General features: G+C 44.3%; 2 protein-coding genes across 3 annotated transcripts in view; both read right to left on the bottom strand.

Annotated features, from left to right (window-relative positions):
* Positions 1-433, bottom strand: part of LOC128711422 (uncharacterized) — a 75,150-nt gene extending 74,717 nt beyond the window's left edge. For both annotated transcript variants that reach the window (XM_053806293.1, XM_053806294.1), the window contains exon 1: positions 319-433. In XM_053806293.1, the coding sequence (XP_053662268.1) occupies positions 319-433 (115 nt within the window). The remainder of the gene's footprint in view (positions 1-318) is intronic.
* An 18,991-nt stretch (positions 434-19,424) lies between these two features.
* On the bottom strand, positions 19,425-20,101 carry LOC128715038 (uncharacterized). Its single transcript, XM_053809919.1, has 3 exons — positions 19,930-20,101; positions 19,616-19,846; positions 19,425-19,537 (listed from the first exon to the last, which is right to left on the bottom strand). The coding sequence occupies exons 1-3, from the start codon at positions 20,099-20,101 to the stop codon at positions 19,425-19,427; spliced, it is 516 nt and encodes a 171-aa protein (XP_053665894.1).
* Between the last annotated feature and the right edge of the window lie 6,424 nt (positions 20,102-26,525).

Genomic DNA, 26,525 nt, shown 5'->3' with positions numbered 1-26,525 from the left:
GTGCACTTGGGACCCTCAGACTTGCACGACCTGCCTGCGCCGAACCTTTTTGCATTGGGTTAGGTTTGGAACTAAACTTTTGGCTGACTACTTTAAGCTCCGGACACCCCGCAGAGTGTTGACCTTTTCCCGGGGGCAAGTATGAAGGTGCCACATTTTATCATCGCACACTGCTGGAGCATTGTTTAGCATTACTTATGTGTGTGCCGGAAACAGTCCTCACTCAATCGCACACATATATACACACGTACACATGTACAACAAACACTCATTTTCCGAAATTCACACCAGCTTCTAGTCACAGGGCAGGGAGCTCACCTTTGAATCTTCTGGACGTGTGTTGCTGTACGCGAACGCCTTCCGCCGCCAGGGCAACCACCAGCAGCATCCCGAGGGATAATATGTTCACACGATTTCGCCAGTCTATGGCCATGTTGGTTGCGTTGTATTTGCCTTTTTTGTTGCTCAAAAACCAACTGCACAAAAGCTTTTCCTTTCCCGGAAGAGAAAATTCTATTCGTCACTTCGAGGGGTTGTGTTTTCTTTCTTCGCACGCGCGCGCATGCACGTTTTCCGCTTTCCTAGCTAACCAAAAAAATTGTGGACGCGGTTTCCTGTACGCCTCTATTGTTGTCACTGCTCCCCGGATGCACCTTTGAGCACTTTACGCACTTGTAACGACATTCACGCACTGCGCGGTGGAACAACTGGTCGCAGCGAACGAGATGGAACTGAACACCTTAACCCACACTCGCCAAACCACCTGGACGGACAAAACGTACTCCACGCGGAGGTCGCGTATTCACCACTTCCGTACCGGGCGCGGGACGGAACGGGCGAAGAGGAAGGACACCACACCACTGCTCGGACGAACGGATCGAGTGGAACTGCGCAAAATAATTCGCGAACGCTCGCTAGTCACCTTCGCGCAGGGTTTCGCACGATCGCTCGATCGCGGATACTCGCGACAGGTTCGCGTACACTCGCGGTGAGCTTTCGCTTTTTTTTCCTCGATCTATGCTGACCGTGCTTGGAAGTAGGGGTAGCTGGTGTGCGTGTATCTGTTTTTACTGTTGTCTAAGGGAAGCTATGCGTGTGCGCACACGCCGACGGTCCGCTGGGCAATGAAAGCTAACCGACCCGAGTGGCGCGTATTGAAGGAACGGTAATCTTTCAATTTCTTTCACCCACTCCGAAACCGGCGGACCGGCTCGGGCAGACCCGGGCTTGATGCGAAGAAAACCATGCGGTAGAAACGGGGAATTCGAAAAAGTAAGCCAATCGGAGGTTTTTCTTGACGCACCAAAATTATGACAAAGATCATTTTTGACAAGTGTCCCAGATCAATTTTAGTTGTAAGGAAGGTTTGTTGCTCATTTTTGTTTGGACGAAATGAGTATTTTCTTAAGATTTTCATTTAATTTACAGTTTTGAAGATCACTCATTTCTGATACTATTTTATGAACTGCATAAAATTTAGATATACTACCAGAATACCTGTTGAATTTTCGTCATTTTAATTACAGTAGACTCTTACTATTGTTTTACCACTCAAGCACACGTGTCACTCACGGCAGAGCTTTTTTCGCATGGCTAAAAAGTGAGAGATCGGGGTCGGATTTGTTGAGTTCTCTGCGGAGCACGTTCGTCGCTTCGTACGCTCGCACTCGTTGAAGTCTTTTGATCGGTTAAAGCACAACCATGTGGAAGGGAAGCAGTTAGGCAGTACGCGGCAAGCGAAAGGGAGACAGAAATCAGAGTCATTTGAGCTTAAAGGTGAGTTCTTGCATGTACTCCCAACCGAGAGAAGGGATCGTCGGTACGCGGCCCACGATCGCTGACCCCACCACCAGGCAGCTGATCGAGCTTTTTTTCATCAACCAGCCGGTTTTCCCTTTTGTGTATGTGTGTGGGGGATGCATGTGCGAACCACCGTACGGTGAACGAGATTGAAAGTGATTTTTTTTTGTACGGTATCATGTGCGCTTGTTGTTTTAACGGTCGGTACGGTCTCCTTCTCGCCACTGTTCGTGCGTTCGTTCTCGCGCGTGTTCACGTGTTTGGTCTCGCCGTACCCGTACGATCCCGTACGATCTAGCCCTATTTCGTCTGTGCCTTCTTTGCCGGCCACTTCTCGTACCGCCCGTACAACGGTCTGAAGGTTTTTGGCGTTTGGCACTCGCGATCTCTCAGGTGCAGTGCAACAGCAATATGGCTTTGCGGTTCGGCTGTCTGCGCTTGTGTAAACGTTGCGGCGTGTGTCCAAAACGTTGGACGGATGATGAAATTGTCCACCCGAAATGGCTCAGAACTTTTGAGATAGTGGACTTCCGTGGGTTGATTTCGTGGTTTTGCAATGAGTTTTTATGGCGTAGCAACTGTTTTTTAAAACCCGGTTCAGAACAACATTTCATTGGTTTAGGTAATTTTAAACATTCAATTCGCATTCATTTATTCATTGGTTCATTCATTCATCAATGGGTTTAAATTCAAGTTTTAAATTCAAGGTGATCGAATCGATTCAATCAAATAAAATTATTTAATTTTTTTTACCCGCATCCATTGAACATATTTTTTTAGGAACATGTAAATTGCCAAGACAGCGTTTTTTATAATATACCTTCCTTCTCCACGTTATCTGGGGGAAAAAATTGAGCCACTGTATTGCTCAACCACCAAGCTTCGGCAACAGCCTTAATTACTGTTCAGCAACACTGTAAACCATCGGACCCATTCGTTGCATCCTTTGTCGTACGAGCGTTTCTCAGGCAACCTCAATAAGTGCATAAATCATAATGGCGTATACAAATATACACCCGAAATTAAACCTTCCACCCATTCGGTGACACCGTCCGGTTAGCTCCGGTTCAGACGGAAATGGTCCATTTGGTGCGCGATGGATTGCCCGTCATGCTGGAGTCGGCGTTTATTTTTGTATTTTTTTTTTCTCATTCCATCCTACAACACTGGTACATGTGGTCGAAAATTGTGGCGCTTGTACGATTCGGTAGATTGTTTTGGGCGGTAAGTTTTGTGTTTTTAAGCCCCCCGAAACATATGTCCGTACGCTGACCGGTGTCGATCGGTTCGCAATGATAAAGTTGTGACCAGGGCGTATTTCGAAAGTGTCAAACGAACATATGTCTTATCGGGTCGAAATCTGGCTGTCAGTCGCCCGGCAAACGGTGCAGTTTTGAACGTAAAGTTTTGCGAATTCAATTGTGTGTTGTCGTGCACTGACCGGCGGGTTTCAGCGATAAAATATGACGTGATACCTTTCCGTGCCACGTAATCTGTCTGGTGGCATGGTCCGGAGACACCGGTGACAGAATGCAAGCGACGAGCTTCTATTTACATAATCCTGCGTCACATGAAGTCGCGGTATGTGACCGGAATCGACCGATCGTGACAACTACAAAGACTGCTCCGGGTTGGGGGTTACACGATTCACAGCCCTTTGTTGCGGGTAGACCTTCGCCATGGACGAGCTCCCTTGTCCAGAAAGAATCGAGCACTCGAAATCCGGCTTGTACGGATCGTAGCGCTCTGGAGGTGACCTTAATTAATCGTATCCTGGAAGTGAACGAACAATTTTATGGCTTCCCAGATAGAGCCCGATGGAATAATGTACACCCTCGCATCGGGTTTTTTCTTGTCCGATGAGAAATGAGAGCAGCCTAACAGCGAACAATGAAACAGTCTCGCCTCTTAACTTGGAAACAAAAAGAACCTTAGAATACCGTCCCCAGTAAAACGATAATTCCGTTCCGTTTCGTACGGATTTCGATGCGCTTTACAGTTCGGCCCATGCTAATGGATCAATTGAAAGGTGGAAGAAGAAATGAACCAGCACACGCTGCACATTAAAGAATTGAGTCTCATTTAATACTAAACCGGACCCCGCCCATGGACATGAAACAGAATTAAATTCTAATAAATCACGATCGACTAAGTGGAGCGCTCTCTGTTCCACTTCGTTCACTGTTGGTGGAACGTTTTAGGGTTGCGCAAATCATTTCCCGCCAGCGTAGCTATAGTTTCTTGATTTGAGAAATGGTTCCTTTGATTTTGAATTTTTTTGATTCGACATCCCGTTCATATATTTACGTGATTGCAAGGAACGATTTATATTAATTTATATTCGATTTTTTTTGCTGTTTAATTCATTCCATGCTCCACTTTGTGTTGAATTGCAGTATTTAAAATAATCACCATTAAATGCTTCGATTTAAATCTCTTAGTCGAAATTTGTATTACGAAATTGTATTACGAATTCATTATTACATCAATACATTATTTTGTACTGTAGGTACCGTGCTTCCTCCAAATATGGATTTTTATTCTCCTAAATTACACACTTACTTCCTTTTTAAGAACAAATCTTGTTTCAAAATCTGTTAGAAATAATTTACCATTAGCGGGAACGTTCGATTCGCTCGCCCCCATGCCTTCGCACGGTTCCGATAGTTTAATTCATTATTTTTAACCTCAACGCCCGTCGCAACGACCTCATCCGCCGGTACCAACTTAAGCCGAAGTAAGTCACACACCTTGTCGCAAATACTTTGCCAACCTTGCGCCGCTGGTCACCACTGGAATGCTTTAGCATAGCCCACATAGTGCTGAAGCCGGAGTTGGATTGGAGTAGCTTTTTGTTCGCTTCCAAATTTACCATCTGTACGGCCCGAGTCCGGCTTTCGCTTTTGACGAGTTTTTTTTTTTATTTCGGCAAACTCAAGGCCCTCTCTCGATCGCGGTCACCCGGCATGCTTGCAAAAATCGTAAGGGAGTGAGAATATCAGAACGCTTCCCAAGACCTGAGGAAGGGTGATGCGGCACCGGGAAAGGAAGGACGTTGGCTGAGGGCGAATAAAATGGATTCGGGTTCTCTTTTCATTTATATCCTTCTTTTTTTTCGACCAGCTTGTGTAGCGATTCTTTTATGAGCCTTTTTGCTACGGTATCGCACTAATTATGCTAGTCCTGTTGCTAGCCCGGTGAAGGGAACACCGGTGGACGAACCGTATCCGCCTGCAGCGTGGCGTGGCCCCGGAATGACGTATTTGGAGCGCATGTCACTGGCCGGTGATGGGCGCACCCCGGCGACAACGGGGAAAGACAATGTTTGAAACCGCGTCCACCACCGGGGCACCGGGTATGGGATCATTTGGGCGAAGCGTTTTGTTCTCTCTTCAGATGTCAATCGGCTGATGGATGGAATGCGTGGAGCTATGTGTTGTCCATAGTCCGAACTTTGGCGGCTCTATTAATAGATACAGCACGTTTAGAACCGTGAGCCTTCATGATCGTTTCTTGGGGATTATCAACCTATCCGAACCGATAGTGATCGTTATCCTATTACTTAAATCGATCCCAATGTTCCATAACGCCACCTGTACGCTGGAATCAATCATTTCGTTATCTGACATCTTTAAACAGATCAGTTTTACCACCAGCACAAACCGGGGTGATGTGTAGAGGTATGAAATAAAACTCAATAATTAATAACGCCCCAATAAGGAAATTACGTTTCAATGCTGGTGCTGTTAAGGGAGAAGTTGTAATCTGGCTGGTTCGCCCATGACGAGGGTGGCTGCATGGATGTAATTAAACTTTACCATTAGCATACTGGCCGCATGCCGGTGTGCTGGTAGCAAAAGGTTTATTTCTTTATTCGATCAACAACGCCACCGAGCCGGATGTTGGTGGATTGAAATATTTGAATACACGAAACAGTGTTGTGAAGAGTTTATTTTATTTATTTAGGATTATTTTAAGAATTTAGCACATAGTTGCGAGTTGTTGGGAATCTTTGTATGCAACCTGAGAACTAATCCGTTTATTTTGTTTCAGTGAAAAGAAAATCCTATAGTGTAATTATAACATATCCATATAAGGAATTTAGTTAATTTTTGCGTTCCAGAAGAGGACTTGGGCATATATTAGCAAAGTACCCCTGTTCAATTAAAAGGTTGGTAACAAAAATGTAGTTGATCGATGTCTGATGAACCTTTCAATTTTCATTGTAAGTTATACGTTACACTTTCATTTTGTGGACAAAAATGTAAGTTGTTGTAACAAAAAAATTCGTAATATAATGATATAATTCTCATAATACGTTTTACCATTCTGCAGTTAATTTTACGAAGAGCAAGATACGGCGTTCTAATTTTTCAAGGACCAAAGCTTCTACTTTATTCGCTTGGCAAGCGTATTAATCGATGGACGTATTAAATCGTATGACATATGATACTTACTTTAAACGGACACATTTACCATACCTTTCGCTTGACGCTAACAATGTGACAAAATCATCAACCGAATGTGTTCAGCCGCATACATTAATACGGATAATCATTTGTTATCGAACACTATTGCTCCTAACCGTTCTCAATAGCCTGTAGGGGATGGAATTTATCGGACAATGTTTTTTTTCCTAACTGCGGTAATACAAAAGGCACCGCATTAATCCCGTGTGCGTGAGATTGGCACGATCGAATATAGCGCGCCCGTCATATCGGATGAATTAGCATTTCATCTATGGCCCACCAGCTGACCTTCCGAATCCGTTCCAACCCATTGGTTCACATAATATCGCATAAATACGTTCGACACTTTTCCTGTCGACCTCTTTAGATTACTGAACGTTCGACCTTCGGGCGGGCTGGTACGACCTTCTTATGTGCTGTTATTTTGCTCCATCTTTCTCCAGCAACACCTACACCGCGGGTAGCATTGAGTGTTGCATAAGGAGAGAGACAGAAAAAAATGGTTACATATATATGCGCACTTTGCAACATAAGCTGCACTGGAACTCCTAGTGGCCGCAAAAAATGTGCGTGAAGGAGCGCCCCGAGCTGGGTGCCCTAGAAATGGACACTCCAAATCGTTTCATTTGGCAGAAAACTGATGGCCTCTGGACGGTTTGGGATGGAAATAGCCGGGGTGATCGTGACTCCCGTAACCTCATCTTGTTCGTTGGTGCAGGCGCACACAGGTCTGTTTTAAGTTTCAAGGGGAGTTGTAAGCCACTTTCCGTCCTGCGTAACCGCTCTTATCGCCATGATGATGTTGGGGTGACACCTGGGTCAAGCTAGCGCCAGTTGGTGACCCAGAGCGGGCATGACGCGATCGTCTATAAGCTATGGAGCAGGCGAAAAATGTTGATTTGTAATGAACTTGTTTGCGAATGAATTTAACCCTTAACGGATAATATTTCGAGCATGATAAATGACAAGAAATTCGGTTTGCCGAAACAGGAACATTGGGAATTGTTGTGGCTTTCAGAACTTCATAACTTCAATGTACTTTTCAGAACTTCATAGCCTCAGAATTACTTTCAGTTCTTCTGCACCAAGGGTTTATAGTTAACAGTTTGTTCTACCACACGAGGTGTCTCGAATATTTCCACATATTTTAGGACGCACATGGCGTCCGTTTCGAGACATGCAAGTGCATGCATGTCGCACCACGCACTGCCACAGACGACACCCCAGACTGTTTAGTGCACACCTAATTGCTTATCCTTCGACAGTAGATTAAACCACCGTCACTCAACGATCACTCCAAATCCAACCTCCAGTGTATCCCCCTCCCCGTTCCCGTTCCCGCATTGCGTACGTTAAGTGGATCGGTGACCTCAGCTATGAGCATTAATGTTTTACACTCGGGGTAGCTTTTTTTTCCTTCATTCTTCATCTTGAGCACCATTTTCCAAGCAACCGTCCGGGCAGACAGTACGGTGCAGACCCCTAAAAGTAGTCTTCAATCAACCAATCGATCGAGAACGACGCGAATCGGGTGTTCGTTCGCAAAACGCAGTACAACCACACCTTCGTTGAACTCGGCTTAATCGGCAAGTAGAGCAGGAGCATGAGCGATCGGATCCCAGATCGATCAATCGATCGCAAAAATTAATTTTACGATTTAAGTGCGATTTTGATTTGCGTGCCCGCCGTAGGCCGGTGAATCAGAATGGCCTAACCATTAATGCCCCAACCCCTGCGTTTTGGCGAGCCAGGTGGGAGGTGGGCGGTGTATGTATGATTTGTGAATGGAATTCTTTTCCACCAAGCAGTGCTTTTATTAAAACCTCACCCCCTATCGAATGTGTCGATGGTTGTGTACCGCTGATAACTGGCCACCGATTAGCATTCCTGACCGAACACCGTTCGCCCGATCGGTGAGGCGTGCAAAATACAGAAAAGCCTCCCGCAACAGGGGGCGGTGGTTCGCAATTCTTCGGGCCGGGGGAAGAAATATCGATTATTCCGCTGACCTTACACCAACCGTCGAGGGCTGTTAACCTTCGGGCTGGTGTTTGTGGTGTTCGCACAGGAAACGTACAGCTACGGTTACATTGTTGCTTTCGGGTAGCCTAAGGTGTTGCGCTACGTCATCGGGCTGGCAACGGCGTGGTAAAGGCCTAAGGGGTGGGTGAGCAAGTTGAGCCAACTTTAACCCCCCCCGGTTCCGTCTAGCATTAGAACAATGTGGGGAGAAGAGGAATTGGCATTCGGGGTTTGAGCTATTTGTACCGGTCATGTTCGGTGTGTGTTAGGGCTGTGCCGTGGGTGCAGTGTTTTGGTGGGATAACTGTATCACGACATGATTCACAATGGGTGGCCATTCAGATTGACTTTGTTGCTTGCGGGCAAGAGACTGCAGATAACATGTGATACTGAGAAGTATTGGCAATGACAAGGACTTCAAAAATTCCAGCCTCAATAATCGATTTGCTCGTACAGGATGGTGTGAGGTCTACTTCCAACCCCTAGGTCAACTCCCAATTCTACCCCCAAATAGTTATGTTATGTTTATGTTATGTACCCCCAAATATTATGTTCAAATCACCTTTTATTGGCACATGAATTTGCTAATAGACAACGCCGCCCGGTCTCCTTAGCCCCCCTCCATATACTTCATCCACGAACAAAACGGACATTGATTTTAAGAAAAATGACTCATTTCCAGCGCACATTATGCGTCAATCGGTGAACGTTTTGCAAATGCACACCCTGAGTATGGCCTGGAGCGTTTCGTGAACCAAAAAAACCGCCTCATTACGTACGCTAAAGGACACGTTTTGATCAGTACAGCAATTAATCAAAATTGATCCTTTATTTGCCGTGCGAATGCAAACAGACATTATTGTGCCATTTTTCCTGCCACCATTACCATCGCTACCAACTTTTTTTTCTTATTTTTTTGCAGAAATATCCCTGATGCATTCGAACGATTCGATTCGTAGAACATCGATTAATACACGTACATTGCAATTGCTGGTTTCGATATGGCAAAGAAGACAAGGACTGCACCGTTTGCTCCTTTGCTCTCGTGTTCGCTGAACGTATTATCGAACCAGGGTGCGATACAATCCTGGTCCTCTGGATTTTTATGGCCCTCCTCATCTGTAAAAAAAATGGCACCCCCCCATAATTATGAGTCTGAGCTGGGGTTTACTAAATACTGCGGGCGAGCTGCATGTTTTCTTTCCAACCCCCAACACGACCTAAACGTTCTGAATAAATAATTGCTCTCACTTTGGTGCGTTGCAGGTCGCTGGTGCGTGAGGGTGGCATAATTAACTGTACGAGTGCCCTCGGAATTTTGCACCGGTTTTCGGGACGCTTTCCTCTAACCCCATTGCACCCGGTGCGTTTCCACGGCCAGGGAGCTACATGGAACAGCTATACAGGGCAAGAAAGGTAGATGCATTTGGTACGCTTCGGAAATGCGGAATCCACGCGGTGCTGCCTGCGATTGCTTGATGTTTTCCTACGTGTAAATAATAAATTAACTCCCACCCGCCTGTACATTCGTGGAAATTGCTGCTAATTGTGCGCTTGTTCTCGGGTTTGTAAAGACGCATGAATTATGAAATGAAATGGTGCAGCAAAATCGGCTATCAGCGTAAGGGGCGGGGTATGTTTAATGGGAAGGAATGTTAATGTAGAATTGTTAATAATGTTATCTAAAGTCGCCAGCAGCGAAGAAAAGGAAATTGAAAGACTATTCATAGCATTTGCATGCTTGTGTGAGAATGAGCGGAATTTTTCGATGTTTGTAAATGTAAAATTGTGCAATCTTTCTTTTAATGATAAAATTACGAGCATTTAGATTACAGTTCATAGCTACATTTTATTCTAGTCCATGGGTCTAATTGTCTCCTCCTACACACAGATACTGCACTATGAACAGAGGAATAGTATTTACTCCTTTTATTTGTTGAAGCTAATGTTCGATCAGACTCCACGCTAGATTACATCGGGGGAACCTGAGATTATTCTGACCAACTTTCCTCCAACTAACCACTTTTAGCTTCAGTAGAGTATTCAGCTTCCAGATAATTGATGCCTTTAGTTCTTGAATGCCTCTTAAATGAACTAGTCTCATGCCATGTATGGTAAAAAAAACCCTACGCAATCAATATGATGAAGCCTTGAACCGTAGACAGCCCCTGCTCAGAAGTCTGAGTCTGTGTTTTGCTGTAAATAATTAATTGACTTAGCTATCTATAACTGCTCTAAACTGAGTTCTTTCGTGCTATTTGAGACAAAAGAAATCAAATATTGAATGTTACATAAATTCGTCAATTTTCTGTTTCGTGAATAAAGGCCTGACCTTATTGCTTTTCGTCTAGTTTAGATCACATTAGAAATGATTTTTGGAACACAACATGTTATTTGATTCTAGAGTAATTGACACTTTCAAAAAATCGCAATCACATCTCAGACATAACTAAGACATTTACGAAAGTAACCTGACGACATGTCTAATAGAGTGTCTAATAACACACAAAAAAACACATTTTAAACATTCAACAAACCCACTTTGGATGGCCACCGCCACCAACAAGCCTCGACAAGGAAGTATCACCTAGCATTCTTGGACGAAAATACAATCACCACTGTCCAATGTTGAGATTGATTGGTTGCGTACATTTTATACCTGCAACCATATTTAACTTTAATCATCGATTACAGCAAATTAGGCAGTGCTTGGGGTGCGTTTTTATATTCTTCTTAATCTCCACACTCCACCTATCACGGACAAGGTCGGTGTGTCGTCGAGATCTAGCGCACCCAGTGCTTGACTCCGGTTTCAGGTTATTAAAATGCTCTAAACTGAACCTTAATGTTCAGTGCGTGCCAGTAAACAGTCAGTGACGGTCAAGAATGTCGTTTGCGTTGGTAAATCCAAGCAAGTACCGTTCGGGCAGGTCTTCGATCCGTGCAGCTTGCAGGACATCTAGCCGCTAACCGTTTTGGTGGCTAAAAAAAGGGGTGGTGGCATGGTCTGCCCACTGTTATAACTTGTTGACATTGCGCCGGTCCCTGCGTAAAGGAGAGCCCTCCAGTGGACGAGCGCACCGAGTGAGAAGGTGATCGTGCAAGCATTTAACCGTCGCCACACGGATGCCTTTCCGTGAGAGGACTCTCGGTCGTCACGGGCACTGTTGCAGGCGGTTTTTGGTTGTTTGGTCGATTTCGAAAGTTGAAACCACCAAGAGTCGAGGCGGGTGTGTAACAGCTACTCCGCGCACTTATCCGGGTGTTTGTACTTCTGCATCCTGCAACACCTGTCACAGCACACCGGTGGCCTTGTCGGTGGCATGATTATCAGTCATGGAAACGAGTTCGGTCCTGTGTTACGATCTTATTTACGACCTAGTGGTACCGGGCGACCGGCGGTACACCAGTTGCAGAGACCGTGATTTGGAGACCCGCAATATCAACGCGATATACTTCCTTTTTATCGGATCTCCAGCAGATCCCCTCTTCTCTGTCGAGCGAGTGGGCTTTTGTTTTAGGAGATGATGAAGTTTTTTTCGGTAAAAGTTGTCACACCGGCACCATAATTGCCACCAAACTGATCAAGGCCGGCTGAAGTAGGGGTCCTGCAGTGTTGCGGTGTTCAGATGTGGTTGTGGTGAGCGTGAGTGAGAACTGCACCGCAGCGAGTGCCATGTTTTGAGGGATTATGACGAATGATGAAATGGTTCGGTTGGTACGTATCTTCTGACACGAATCACGTCCTTCAGCATGCGTTTTATCTGAAACTGATTCTTGAATCTACATTTCTTTCGCAAGTGTTTATGTTTAACGCCCGGGATTAGGATGCCAAGTGGCCCTAAACGTGTTGAGTTGCAGGCTGAGAGCTTGTTACACAACCTATCTCATGAGTCACTCCTTGAGCTAACCAAGGTGCTGTGGGAAACAGCGACAATCATTTACGAGAGATGACGACGATGGTGTGGAACAGAAAATCATGAGATCTTGCTATAGATCTAGCGTAAAATTAATTCCATAGTTTCGCCTCGGGAGTACTCGGCTGAAAGATATCTGAGGTACCGACATATTCTGACATTGACTTTCGCAATCACTTGACATTGTCCCTGAGTACGTACCAGCATGTATGTTTGATATGTAGATAGGAAGTTTTTTGTGCCTGCTTAGAACAACCACGTATCCGCACAGTAGTAGCAACCGGTAAAGCAATCAAACCCCGGCCCAGAATTAATTCGGCGAAACCACAAAATAAACCGTTCACCAGCAGCCAACCTCCGTCAGCGTGCCGAAAAGTGGTTTCAGACATAATGGTACATTTTTTGCTACCATCGGTTGTGTAGGCTTTGCTAAATGAAGCAGGTGCTCCGATTGTTTCGTGCCACCGAGCTGACTCCCGATGACTTCCGCCTTGCTGAATGACAAAAATTGAAAGGGAAGCCAAACAGAGACCGGGAACGCTCCGTTCTTGAACGCGGTATTGACATTTTGATCCGGTAGGCAATGCGGTGCGGCGCGGTAGAATCTCACGCGATTATGATCACTTCGTGGTGGACCACACCTCGACCTCGGTCGAGGACAAAGAACAACGTGTAGGTTGCCTCTTCATAGGAAGGCTCGCGAGCTTCTAGCGTCTCAAGACGTGAGAGTTCAATTATGATTAATACGCCCTGTCTTGTCGCCCCGTTTGTAGTACGGGTGGGGTATATGGTTGTACTTGCGTACGGAACAACTCCCGGAAGGGTGCTAGTAGCGTTCTTAGTTGTACCGTTAGTGAAACCGATCACTTGATGATAGATAGTCACCTAAATCGTTTATCTTAACGTCGACGACGTCAGGCGCACCATTTTGACAGGTTGTTTTAGTATAATGTCGCAGACACTCTATCGTGAAAAGGGCATATTACGCATTAATTCCCTTCCAAAAATGTCATATTTTCCTTGGAACTTTTCATATATCTCCCATGGGTTACTTCTTACACAAATCAAAGGTTAGGTAGGTTCTTTTCTATGCGAAAATTGCGTACGGTTGGCATAATGAGACGAGGGTCTGACAGTTGTTCCTTCCGGCGAATGGTTTTCTTGGGATAGGGGAGTGAAACTCCTAAGTAGACTCGCCAGGAACCAGCATCCAACAGCGGCTAGACAATTCAAAATGTCCAATTATAGGACATGAAAGTCCAGCGATTTGGGAAGGGTTCGTGTGGGCGGAATGTCAGAGCCAATGTTTGCTCATTAAACCCACGTTCCTTGTTTTATGGTGTGCCACTTTGTAGGGTTCAAACGACGGGATTAAGAGTTAGTGTTTTGAACTGGTGTCTTTCGTTTTATTGTATTTGTTACCTAATTAAAAACAGCGAGCTTAATTGAATAATACAATACCACCTTTCACAACCTGTTGTGTTCAGAGAGATCATGTGAATTTAAAAAATGGAAAATAACGCTTGTATAATTATTTTATTACCTAAATCCCTCATATTAAATTAGCGATAACCTTCCTAAAGTGTGGACAAACAAATGTCCAAGGCCATGTAAACAAAACAGCTTTGAATGGTCCCGTCCCATCGATTTCAGCGTATCAATTTTTAATTGCCCATAAAAAATCCTACAAAACAAATGTGAAGCAAGCAAACGCAGCTGATTTTATCGCTTACAGCATACCAAATTCGATCGAGATGTCTTCATCGCTTCATCCTTCGTATCGAAAGCGGCATGCTGCGACACGCAGCCAGACATCGAAACCCATCCTAAATTAACCTTATTTCCATCTGTAGCACGATGTACGACCGTTGTCTATTAGGTTTAATCGATATCACTTGATCGCGATGCGTGACAAATCAATTAGTGACGAACTGATTGATCGCGCTTGTTCGTTCGCAAGGGCCCGCTTTGTGTAAGGGCAGTTCTGTCCCAGGTAGGACTGTATCACCTTCGAAGAGGAGGAGGATCCGGTCCGCAGGTTGTTTGAACTCGGATGGCTTCTTGCGCGCCTTTAAGATCTTTGGGGTGTTATTTTTCCGCTCAAGATCACTATCGCCTACTTCTGAGTATGGGCGGCAACTTTTTCAGAGCGGATATCATTTGACTACCACCTGCCAATCTGACTGAACACACCGGGGCACATTTTAATCATGGCTGCTTAAATTAATGGTGTTGGCTAGCTATAGTCGATTACGGTGGAGAAAGGAAGTTTACCCCGTACAGTGGGCCGTTTGTGATATTGCAGGTGTTCTAATCATTGGTGACCTCCGTGACTACCGCCCTTTTTTGTGTTGGTATCAAGAAGTTTAGAAATAGTCGCAGCTAACATATAGTTAAAAGACAGCGAACTAGAGAGGCATGAAAAATCGCCCCAAAATATAACCAATTGATGGGAAATGTTTGTCCGCAATTCGGTACGATTTGTATCTGTCAAGACGGAAGCAATTTAATCGTCTTACTTATACACCGACCGTACGATCAGTTGGCAAACTTCCATCTTTACCGGCTCGGCCCTTTCATTGCACTGGGTTGGAACGTTTGTTTTGATCGGCGGCTTCATGTCACGGTCATAATTGGCGAACAGATTAGCAACTTCCAAAAGAGGGTTCGGCAAACGTTCGCGTCGTGTACGATTGTTCCAAGCTCCGGGCGAAACTCGGGTACTCCGACTAGCTCGCCGAACAATGCACGATCCCCTTGTCTGCGGGACCGGAGCGGCAGTAACGTCTTGAGCCCGTGGGAAACCGGAGGCCGTGCATCCGGACGGTGTCCGTGCTGGTGCTGGCGGTCTTATGCAATTGGTCAGTGGCGTGACGGCCACCGGATGACGGATCGGATATCACAATAAAGCCACAAAACGGCGTCGACCGGCGAAAGTAATTTGTGTACGACGCGTTTTTAACGACGTTTCATAAGAAAAAAAAACCGATTCACAAACGCACAATAATGTACCGAAGCGTGTTGTTGCTCCGGCGGACGAGATCATGCGTGGCGTCATTTCGTTGGCGTTTTCGTGTCGTTCGTGCTGGTATTGCTAGGGTTGATGAAAAACGGGAGCTTTTTTCTGTTGGTTTCGAGTGAAAGGGGTCTACCCCATTCAGGTAGACCATATCTTCAAGATGTGTAACTCCAGATGGAGTTTGAATGAATATTTCTTTGCTACTTTCGGTGACCCTGACGATCGTATGGTGGGAGAGCTCTACAACAGCTCATAACGTTTGTCACTGATAGTGCAAAAAAAAAGACAACACAGCTGTCCGGTTCGAGTGCAGGTGTGCTCCACCGTTAGACGTAGGGCTGAAAAAAAAGAACCCACACGCACACACACACACACAAGCTCCGGCGTTCCAGTGCACCGGTAGCCCATGATTACTCTAATTAAGGTGATGTCGTGAGCTGAGATTAATCTAATCAGCGACACGTTTTCCCTCTCCCCGGCTTCGCGTACAGTTATGGAAACATATGTTCACAGTCGTCACCGACACTATTGCCTGGCGGGCGCCCCACATCACTCAGAGGACGCCACCGGTCCCGTGTGCATTGTGTGCTCGGTTGGGTGTTTCCTTAGGGTGGGAAGAATCGTTAGAATGAATGGTGATGTGGCGTGAGAAGTGTAGCGAGATTTGCAACGTTTGCTTGTCCTATGAAAATGTCGCCATTTCGTTCTCTTTTGTTTGCCGATGCATTGCTGGCGTGCTGAGCAATACCCGTTTGTTGCAATGTGCGGTCGTTTTACTACTCGAATGTGGAACAGTTTGCTAGCGGCTGTACGATAAGCTGGTCTAAATTAGGGCGAAATAATAGCAAACCACCCGTTCCATTCAAGAATTGAACAGTAGAATTGTTCTACTATCGCTGATGGGCTGTTTCGCCACAAATGCACTTAAGTCGACTACCGAAGCCATTGATAAATAACTAAATACGACTCGATGAGGAAACATCCGCTGGTTGCATTCGGAACAATCAATTCTTCGGAGTGGTTGGTTTCATTGCCCTCTGATTGATTGCTTTGCACATATTATTTTCTGTTTTCCGTATCAATTTCGTAACATTCTTAATTAAATAAACACGAAATAAATGAGTCCAACCCTTCCCACATTTCCAATTATAAAACAAACAACCTGAATCCGATACAGCCCTATCCACGAGTGTGTTTTCTCCATTTTCCGGCATCAAAGTTTACGTAAAAGAGCAGCGAACTGCACGCGTTTTGGGTTGGCCATGTTATGGTGGGTTGGGTCAGGAATGTTCCTACATAATACGCGTGCAGAATATTACCAAACATAAAACAGACATAAACTCTGCACAATTCACAACCGTATGTGGCAACTCGAAAACACAACCTCGTCGGAAGGCGGATGTTATAAAATAAGTTAAATTAAATTTGGAATTTCGAGTGGAAATTGAGTTGTTGAGTTGGGTCGTGTATTCGAAGCAGAAACATAATCATTTTGTATGCGAAAATTGGACCAAGGGAAAACTCAACACGGTCAACACACTCACTAGATGCCATCTGTGAAAATCTGGCGCCAACATCATCTGGGGCGAAATGCATGCTGAAGGAAAAGCACGCGGACACACAATAAGTCTCGGCAATCTCCGTTACACAAAGCTTGATCAAGGATGCCCCTGAAACCAGGGTGGCACGAAGAGACCGGAATGATGCCCTCCCTCGTAGACCACACGGAATTATTGGAGACTGGCTGCGAAGGGTGCGTGTTGCATCGTGTGCCGTGTCTGCAGTCACCAGCCGGGCCGAGATACCTTCACCGGCTTGGTCCGGTTGGCCGTTGCTGGAATGCAAGGTCGGTTCAGTTCCGCTGACTTCAGACTCGGAGTCTCGTTTCTGGTAGATTTTATTATAGGACTGCAGCGAGGCACTTGAGTGGGCTAAGCTGTTGGTCCTGGTTCGCTCGGTTGGGCGATTTGTTTAACGACAAACACGATTGCTAGGCGGGGAGTACTTTTAAGGCGAAAATTAACTGCTTAAGCCACCTGCTCCAAAGGAAGGTCTGGATGGTTGGGCTTTTTGTCACTGCACGTCGCTCTGAAACGATCACCTAAAACCACGCTCAATCTCAATGCTGACCTGAAATAATTCATTCGTGCCGTGGCGAACCGATTTGGAAATCGACAGACGCACAGTTTTCCTGCCATTTTGTTTGGCGGCTCAAAATCGTGAGGTTAATCAAAGCGCAAGCACCAGCGATCGATTGTGTGCGGTTCGATATAGAATATTGGTTCGATCGATCATGCGTTAGGAAAATGGTTGGTCCCTCACGACCGCTTTCGGTGCTGTGTTGCAAGCGCTTGAGAATTGCAGATTGGTTGCAAGCGAAGATTTGAATCTCTCTTCTGAAAAGAAAAAAAAAAGGGTGGACGGGCAGGGGTAGGGGTAAAAGGGGTAGGTAGCGTAGACGGTCGAGGTCATTATCATGTCGTTACGATCGGTGCAAAAATTAGCGAACTGAGCTCTGGACAACATAAAACTCGTACATAAATGAGTTTCACTGTGCACGATTTGTTAAGTAATGGTGTTTGATATGTTTAAGTACTTTTTTCCACTTGGCCGCACAACCAACGAGCACACATTCTAGCAGTTGCGTGCAAACACCTGTGAAAAGGGGGAAAAAAATTGTCAATAATGTGATCTCGCTTGCCGAACCTGGGGCTAATTACTGAAGCTAAGCCATACATACCGCTCGTACATGTTCTTGTCCGGTGGCGTTGGCGGTGTGATTGTAAACATGCATGCCAGAAGCAAACGAGTGAGAACGGTTATTAGCACCACGCACCAGGCATCGGGGTGGGTGGGATAAAGTTTTGCCTTTTGAACGAGATCGTTTATTGGCAATTAGAAGAAGGTAAAAAAAACAACGTTGTTCGCTGCTTGCCCACAGTACGTGCGGTCGCGATTCGGTGGGAATGTCCCAAAAAGCCGCCTGAAGGTGTTGGGTGAAGTCGTGCGTTTGACGAACGAATGCCAAAGCACTAATTAGTGTTGGCAGAATGGACCGCACGTTTTGTGCATTGCCTCGAGAGTGAAAGCGTTTTCGACGGAGTGTTTTTTTTACGTTAAGTGCACTGTCTGTTGTTATGCTTACAGAATAAGGAACGACAGATACTGTTTAAAGCAGCAGAAAGTTAGTCTAAACTATCATTACCTCGGCAAGATAGTAAATTTGAGAGTTCGCACAGAAAAGGGTAAATGTTTAGCTGAGGGATTTTTTTTATTCGATATTTTAAGGTTAGGCATCAAACCAGTAAGAAAAACCTGGCTACTATTACTCCCCAAGTAAAACATACATAACTTCTTTGAGTTACGCGGTAGTTTATGTTCCAGCTAGCTCACTCTGAAGAGGGATTATTGTGTGAAATTAACAAGATGTTGAAGATTTCGTATACTACAAACTCTTAACATACAATTAACTCAATTTCTCAAGGACATCAATTCGAATTTCTAACTCTCTCAAAAGATTTCTAAATGAACTCTTCAAGGATTTCCGAATCGATTGAAGTCGGTGAGTAAGATTATTCACATTAAAAAAGATAAAATAAGATAAAATAAGTATCAATTTCATGTTGGTATCACGCATCTTTCTAGAGTAACCTCAAGAATATTTCTTAAATCCGTAAGAATAACTCATTAAGCATGCTTCAACATTACAAAATTAGGACTTTTAATTGTTTATCATCTGGAACTTCTTCATCTCTGCGCAAAAGATGCTTTGCTAATTTCTTGTTTGATGATCTTTTACAAAATAAAGAAAGGATTATTTTTTTCTCAAAACCCAAATTCTTAACATTGGAATTGTAAATGAGAGTTGATGGTTAGATAATTAGATAATGGACCACAAAGAAAGGGAGGAGTGAGTTGCTAAACTAATACCTTTTTAAATAAATTCTTTTTCTTGCTCTAGGTTTTAGATTGAATTTGAACGGATAAGCATTTCGATTGAATATGTATGCACTGCATTGCCTACACTAAGCACTTTTACTACAAAACACAGTTCGAATACCGGTTGTTTCACATTTTCACCCTGGTACGCTAACAACCACACAGTTTCGACAAACGCATTAATGCACATAAATTTCTTTAAATTGAATACTTATTTTAACTCTAATCGAACGGTACCGCCAACGCTTTACTTTGAAATCAATATTTTTCATCATCATAAAACACTTCAAAGCTATCCTTTTTCGTGCGTTTGCCCGAGTTCATTTCACGGTACAGCAGCAGAATGATTGTGCTGGCAAATGTAAGAACCACTGGAACGGGAAAAAAGTTCACACAGCAAAGATCACTGTTTAGCAATGTTGTTTACAGCTCGACACAATAAAACTCACGCGTTGCAAAGATGAAAGCAAAAATGCCAAACTGTCTCTCGCCGGATCCCGCCTCGAACAGCATCCAATCGATGTGTGCATGGCCAAGGAAGCCGGTCGCAGCAACTAGGAAGCAGAGAAACGGTAGCAAATACTTAGCCTTTTCCTGCCGTATGCCCCAAAAGAATGCTCCACCGATGACGAGGTAGATGATGGAAAGGATAACCACGAGGGTAATTTCCAGGTTGTACGCTGAATAAGGGTAGAAAGAGTATTGCATTTTGTTTGTCAAAAAAAAGGTTAATTGGTTTGGGTTCCCTTCATTTCACACTCACCACTGTTCTCGGAAAAGCAAGGGCTACTTTGATCGGAAAAGCTCAATGAGCGACCGGCCATGGTTAGCAAGTAAAGACTGCAGACGGTCGTTCCGCTACCAGCCAAATACGCAATCAGCTTCTTCTCCTCGTAGGAAATGTGCAGGACAGACGGAACCTGTAAGGGCCGCATTCTGGAAAGAACTGACTGAGGTTTGCGATTTTACGATTTCACGTTATTGTTACGATGATGAGAGCCGCTCGCACAACGGCGCTTTGATTAGAACTTATCATTGGATCGGTCGACAAAGCTTATCAATTCCATGTTGAACGAACCGTGTTTTGTTTACAAAACTCGGGGTGTTGTGCTAGACAAAATGCTCTGCTAGTATACGAGTGCCTAGTGTGGATTTTAATCGATTTTACGCCACTCGGATGAGAGATAATCAAATTAAGATGCAGTTTTGTTTGCAAACACATCAAGGGGATTCCTAGTGTTGTGTTTAAACATTCCCGAAGCTGCTCATAGTTCAGATAGCTTCCACCTCTTTTAGTGCGTAGTAATGCAAGTTTTCACTTTGAAATGCAACGCTTTGCACGGTTCCCGAAACGTTCGAGAAAGTAAATGCTAATAGAAAGTGCATCTAAATTTGGCATCATACTGCGAATGACAATTTTAGCATTACGCAATGATGCATCACATTTCGCTCGCTCGTAAAATCACGCAGTTTTGTGGGAGAAATTAACTTTTACGACTTCAGCTTCACCTCAAGAAGCAAAGCAAAGAAAAACTAGTTCAACACACTCTTACCGCATGTGACACGCTGCTAATGCAGTCATAAAACGACCAAGCATTGCAAGGCAAACCTATCGGCAATTTTATGACACTGTCCAAAACCGGCACCCGAATTAATTGACCAGAGGAACTTGAATAACATGAGACATTGTTACGGATAGTGTTTTGCACGTTCCTTGAGGATTATCTCACATCAAACATAATCGCAATGTAAACAACCCGTGGCAATCAAGATCTGATCCAATTTTGGCACATGGTGATTGATAATGAAGTAGTTTTATAGAACTGTCCGTAAAAAAAAACGCTGAAAAAGAATTCCATATCGCACACCCCGACAATGGTGGACAGCACTCTGACAGCTTAAATGCTGGGGGTATTAATGTACCTTCAATTCGCTGTATGCCAGCCACCGAAACGTACACATGGTTGATTTACGACTCACCACCAAAGAACGGGTGGATGCACACCCAAAAAAAAAACACCGACAAAAAACAGAATTCGCCCCATATTCAAACCCTTCTTTTTCGGGGTTGACACATGAATGGCCGCTCCTTTGGACGATTGATTTACGATCTCGCTGGTCAAGTACGAGTCACTCATGACTACCTCCAGGCGGGGAGGCCACTCTAATTGTTGGTGTTATAATGAAGTTTGTGGCTCCCTGAGAGGTGTTCGGTTTTGTGGAATTCTTTGGCTCTTTTTTTTTGGAACCGTTCATAGATGTTATTAAAGTGATTAGTCACACATTGTGGGTTTCATATTTTTACGTTGTTTGTTCTGGAGGTTTAAATGTTCGATTTTTGGCCTTTTTTCCAATGTGCTACAAATCCTCGCTTTTATATGATTTATTTCTTAATTTAAATTACTATTGTCTAGAGACAATAGACATAGAGACGTTAAGTCGTGAAAATGGAACGCAAGTGAATGTATCTCTTTCGTCCGCTGCATATTGCTCAAGCGATCGCCATTTTTTCCTGGTTCAATGCACAAAGTAACGATCGGTGGCACATTCCACGCCAGTTATGTCCATAAAACCGTCCATCGGCGACCGATCGACGGTGGCTGATTTGCAAATCGTTATGACTTTCGCTTGCGCATACACGTTTGATGGAAAGGACGGTGTGCTCGGTGCTGACCAAAACCGTCCCGACCAGGTGGAGATCCCGTCACCATTTAGGGGTGTTTTAGATTAATCAAAATTTCTTACATTCCAGAAGCGTGGCCGGTAAAATTGGAACACACAGTGCGACATCGCGCTTATCCGACCGTCTTGTGCGTAAACTATCGTTGATGATCTTTTTCACGCTGATGTGTAGCACGCAAAACGAAGAGTAGGCAGATTAATGACATAATAATGGTATGATTGCATACTCCGTTACAACGGCCCACCGGCCACACGGGGCTCGCCGTGAAGCGGCATACACCCAAATGAGAGACAATGTTCGCATGTTGCAACGATGATCCGACGAGCAGAGTGATCCGGATCGATCGGAGTTGAACGGGTAATCGGTTCGAAGAAGACCACCATAACCACCAACCACCATAAACGGGAACGATCAACCAAAGAAAAGCATAACACGTAAGTCATCAACCAAGCGAGACACAATAGAGTACCTGTATCCAGGGCAGCCAATGTTGGCCAGCCTTTGCAAAACTACACGTGGTCGCTTCGGTTCCGGATCTCCGTACCACTGGACGAATGGTCGATGATGCGTGGCAAGTGGGTCGATTGGAAGGGAAACGAACGGTACCGGGCGGATGGGTACCAGCTGGTATGTTAAGGTCACCGGACCGTCTACCCTTTGATTTTTTTTTTGGTGGAGACCGCCAGTAAGGACGTAGATAGCAGCCGTTTCGATCGCTCGATATCGATATCGAGACCGGAACGAGTGTAGGGTGCACTTGAAAACCTTAAAGGAAAACAATAATGGAAGGAGAACAAACGGTTCTTCTTGAAGGTGTAATGCGTGCAGTATTCAATGCAGCACGGATTGGAATTAGTCGACTAGGTCACGCGTGAAAGATATTTATTCATTCTGAAGGTTCGTTTTGAGTAATTTCTTTTACAAATTCGATTTCTATCCTTTATTTTTTTGTGATGTGAAATAAAACGTAACCTTAAGCAATGATTTTAAATTAAAACATTAAAAATAGTATGGACCAATGTCCAATTCATCATAATTTTTATTGTGTGACGTTTTGTGTGAGTGTTTTTTTTTTTCTTTTTTTCCAACTGCATATGTTAACGTACTTGGAAATGCATTTCCTGTATTGATGATATTCTGATTTGTTTCTTAAGAAATTTTGATCTAAACAAGAAACACAAATAAGCAATTTCGGTATCCTAATAATCCTTATTAACTACCCAAAATAAAGACATTTGATCGCTTTCTTTTTCACGCACAATTCCCCACTTGTATGAAGCAGCCAATCTGGTAAACTATTATTGATTAGGTAATAAAACAACAAACTGAACGTATCCGTAACATATTTCACACCAAACCCCCGGGTGTCAGCGGAAGCAGTTACCACTTTGCAACATATTGCACATATCTAATCAAATCACACTTTCCAATTCCACCTCAACCTTGTCATAAAATCGGTTTTCGATTGCACGACACCATCGGGCGGTAAGAATCCGAACCAGTTGTTCTACGGTCCAACACCTAACCCAACGATCATAATTTCCCACCACGACGGCTACCCCAAAACCACACCACGAAAAACCGCTTTGTGCGCGTGCCTAGGTACACTGCGATTGTGGATCAAAATCGCGCGTGCCACACTTGCGAGACGCTGCATTCTACCATGGCCAGACTATGTCCGGGGTGTCGCCGGTGGTTTTATGCGTTGCCGCATTGATCGAAATTCTTGCGAGCAAATTTCGAAAAGCGTACAAAAGGCCAACAAATAACTGAAAGTCAACAACGGCGACCCGATCGACGGTTGTAGGAAGTGACCGCGTGGCTACCGTGTTCGGGGTTCGAAATAACCCTTTTTTAACAAAGTAGCGTACACACCCCTGCCAAGATATCTTGCGGAGTTACGGTTCGCTGAGAATTCGAATGCAAACATCCACACCCCGTCGGTGGGTTTTCGTTTTTTTTTTCGAGGTGGACGGACGTACTTACAGCATGGTTAATACTTGTGGTCACTGCGATCGTGCTGTAGTTGTTGCTTGTCGCAATCGGCCAGGGAATTGACAGGGCAGGGCAGTTGCAGGGCAGCCCGTAAGCACACCCTTTCGACGACGTGCCAATAAAAGTTCCATTAGCGTACGTGATATACGGCCACGGATCGGCTTAATTAAGCCAATGACCCTGCGAGGGCGCACGCGCGTCCCAACCCGGTACGCTGATGGTGGCCCATCGATCTGTACGTCCGAACGTCGGACGGCGATGGATTTAGGGCCATGCCAATAATCAGCTTGTAATTTGGGCGCGTGATAGACGGTGAGAACGGCCACGAACGTATCTCCTTCCGCCCTTTTTTTTTGTTGGTGGGGTGTGTAACGGAGGTTTTCTTTTTATTGTGTGACGATGAGAATCGTGACAGCTAATGGAGTCGGAGGGAACCGACAGTGAAGTGAGCTGATTGTGATGAAATAAAAGTGTGTTGTACGGCGTGAATCCAATAGATATTGACATTCAAAGATTCAATTTGGTAAAACCTAGCCAATATGTATCGATATAAGCACCGAAGCGTGACTGGCTGATTTCAAATAATTCACAACTATTACTCACTTAGATTGTGCACTAGATGAAAAAAATGTATAAAGACTCAGAATAATAAAGTACCGGAAAAAAACCCCAATTTATGATAAAAGAGAAACATCTGAAAAAGTTGTGCACGATTTTAATGCATACTAAATAATCTTTTAATATTTCTTACGATCAAATTAAATAGAGACTTTATTTCCACACTCAACCCCCCACAGGCAGATATGTGCTGAACCCGCCGACTACAAAAAAACCAGATTATTTATCTTAATTAAAATCCTGTAAGGGAAATGATAGGTTTAGGTTAGTTGCGATGTTTACAGCCCTGCTACTAGGAAACCGTGTCCGTTTCGTGTGTAGCGCACCACATACGAGCCGGTACACACATTTCCAGCACATCAGTCACTCCATCCGTGCCCATGTGCGTTACATGTACGATGCCGAAACCAATAACGCGGCATGGTGCACGATATATCCGATAGCACCGTTACACGCGTTTACATGGTAAGGCAATTCCGACTTCGGTTACGTTCGATTGAAAGTGCCGTCCTTTCGGTTCGAGGAAAATAGCCGACAACAACAAAAAAAGTACCTAGAAAAAAACTGTCATATTTTTTCATGATTTTCGCAGTGTATCTTTTGTTCCTGAAAACCATTCAGATTCATTTATCAGGTTTTTTTTAAGGAAAACTTGTACAACAGTATATTGCTTTGTTTCTTGGAAGCTCGATGGCGCACGTGCTGGAATTTTTATGTAGTCACTTTATGAATTAGGTAGAATCATTCAGCCATTCGTGTGATTTCTTTGTAGAGGGTAGGTGAAGATGTTTAATACCAGCCAGTCATGAAGCTTTGAAGCGTGGCCTGAAGTTCTAAGTTCGAGCGAATGTCAATTATTGATTTAAAAGGTGCACTGTATCTCATCTACGGGCAGACCCGTAAAGACTTTATTTATTTATTAAAAGTTTTATTAAGATTGAATTGTTCGATGTGTTGCTAATGACATGATCATCCCGACCAGTGCAATTCTTTGAATATTTACTGCTTCTTACAGCTGCTGGAATTCGACATTGAAGTAGCTTCATCAGTATCCTTTGCACAAGAAGAAGCTACAAGACGTTCAATTATATTCAATTAAGTACGTATCTATAAGAAGAACGTAACTACCGGAATCATCAACACTTTTGGTGTTTTAAGCGTAATAAAGGTGACATTTTTACGACTCCACTGTAGTTTCCATAGAATAAGGCATAAATAAATAGCATCAACATCAAAAACTTTTTTGATGGGGGTAAAGGAAATTTGGGGTAAAGGAAATTGAACACCCTAACCTAGGAATGTATTGGTCTGATGATCATTAGTAAAAGACTGGCTGGAATTTCAAAACAACCTCCACAACGTCGAACACCCGAATAATTGCATACATATTTTAGACACATTTTTCAGATACAGGTTAAACTAAGATTATACTATGAAAACTTCTAATGACTTCCCAAAGAGTGCACACAACTCATTATATGAGTTCTTTTTCATTTCACGTCCCGTGTCGTGCGTCAATGACGACATCGCAACCGCAATGACCCGATATCAACAGCGAAAAGGTCTCTCCTGCTTTCGTCTCCACGGCGTTAAAAGCGTCCCAGCTAAGCTATCTGTGCCATGCGCCCTAACAGAACAATATCAAATTTCAGCGTGCGTAAGGTCTGTTTGTTTTTTGAAAGGTCCTCCGTGGTTTTCTCCACCATTACACGGGCCCCAGTTTTTTTGTTTCGTAGAAATCGGGTTGTGCCATGCAAGGCTGTCAACGTGTGTCATAGGGCGGGCTCGTGAAATGCGTGTAACGCACGAACCGAAAACCCTTCATCGGTGGACAGGAAAACGAGCGTACCGGCAAAGGTTTAGTTTGGTTCCGAACGTTCCAATAAAAATAGGGTCGGTGGGAGTCGGTTAGGTTTTCGGTCCGTCTGGCAAGCGGACAGGAAAACACCGGCCCGAACGAAATGGCGGACAGGGTACGTTTGCGTGGTACGGAATTTCCACGTTCGCCACGGCACATTGGGTAATTGATCTGTCATCGGGCAAATTCGGTACCAGCTAATAAA

Source organism: Anopheles marshallii, chromosome 3 (assembly GCF_943734725.1).
Source record: "Anopheles marshallii chromosome 3, idAnoMarsDA_429_01, whole genome shotgun sequence".
NCBI classification, from domain to species: Eukaryota; Metazoa; Arthropoda; class Insecta; order Diptera; family Culicidae; genus Anopheles; species Anopheles marshallii.
Note: the sequence above shows the minus strand (reverse complement) of the source record. Positions and strands in the feature narration are given on the sequence as shown.

What these genes read in the sequence shown, in the direction of transcription:
- LOC128715038 (XM_053809919.1), bottom strand. Translation starts at nt 20,101, where the DNA reads ATGCGGCCCTTACAGGTTCCGTCTGTCCTGCACATTTCCTACGAGGAG. An exon ending in TTGCTTTTCCGAGAACAGTG is followed by an intron (nt 19,847 to 19,929) that starts GTGAGTGTGAAA and finishes ACCCTTATTCAG; the next exon opens with CGTACAACCTGGAAATTACC. An exon ending in TGCTTTCATCTTTGCAACGC is followed by an intron (nt 19,538 to 19,615) that starts GTGAGTTTTATT and finishes TTCCCGTTCCAG; the next exon opens with TGGTTCTTACATTTGCCAGC.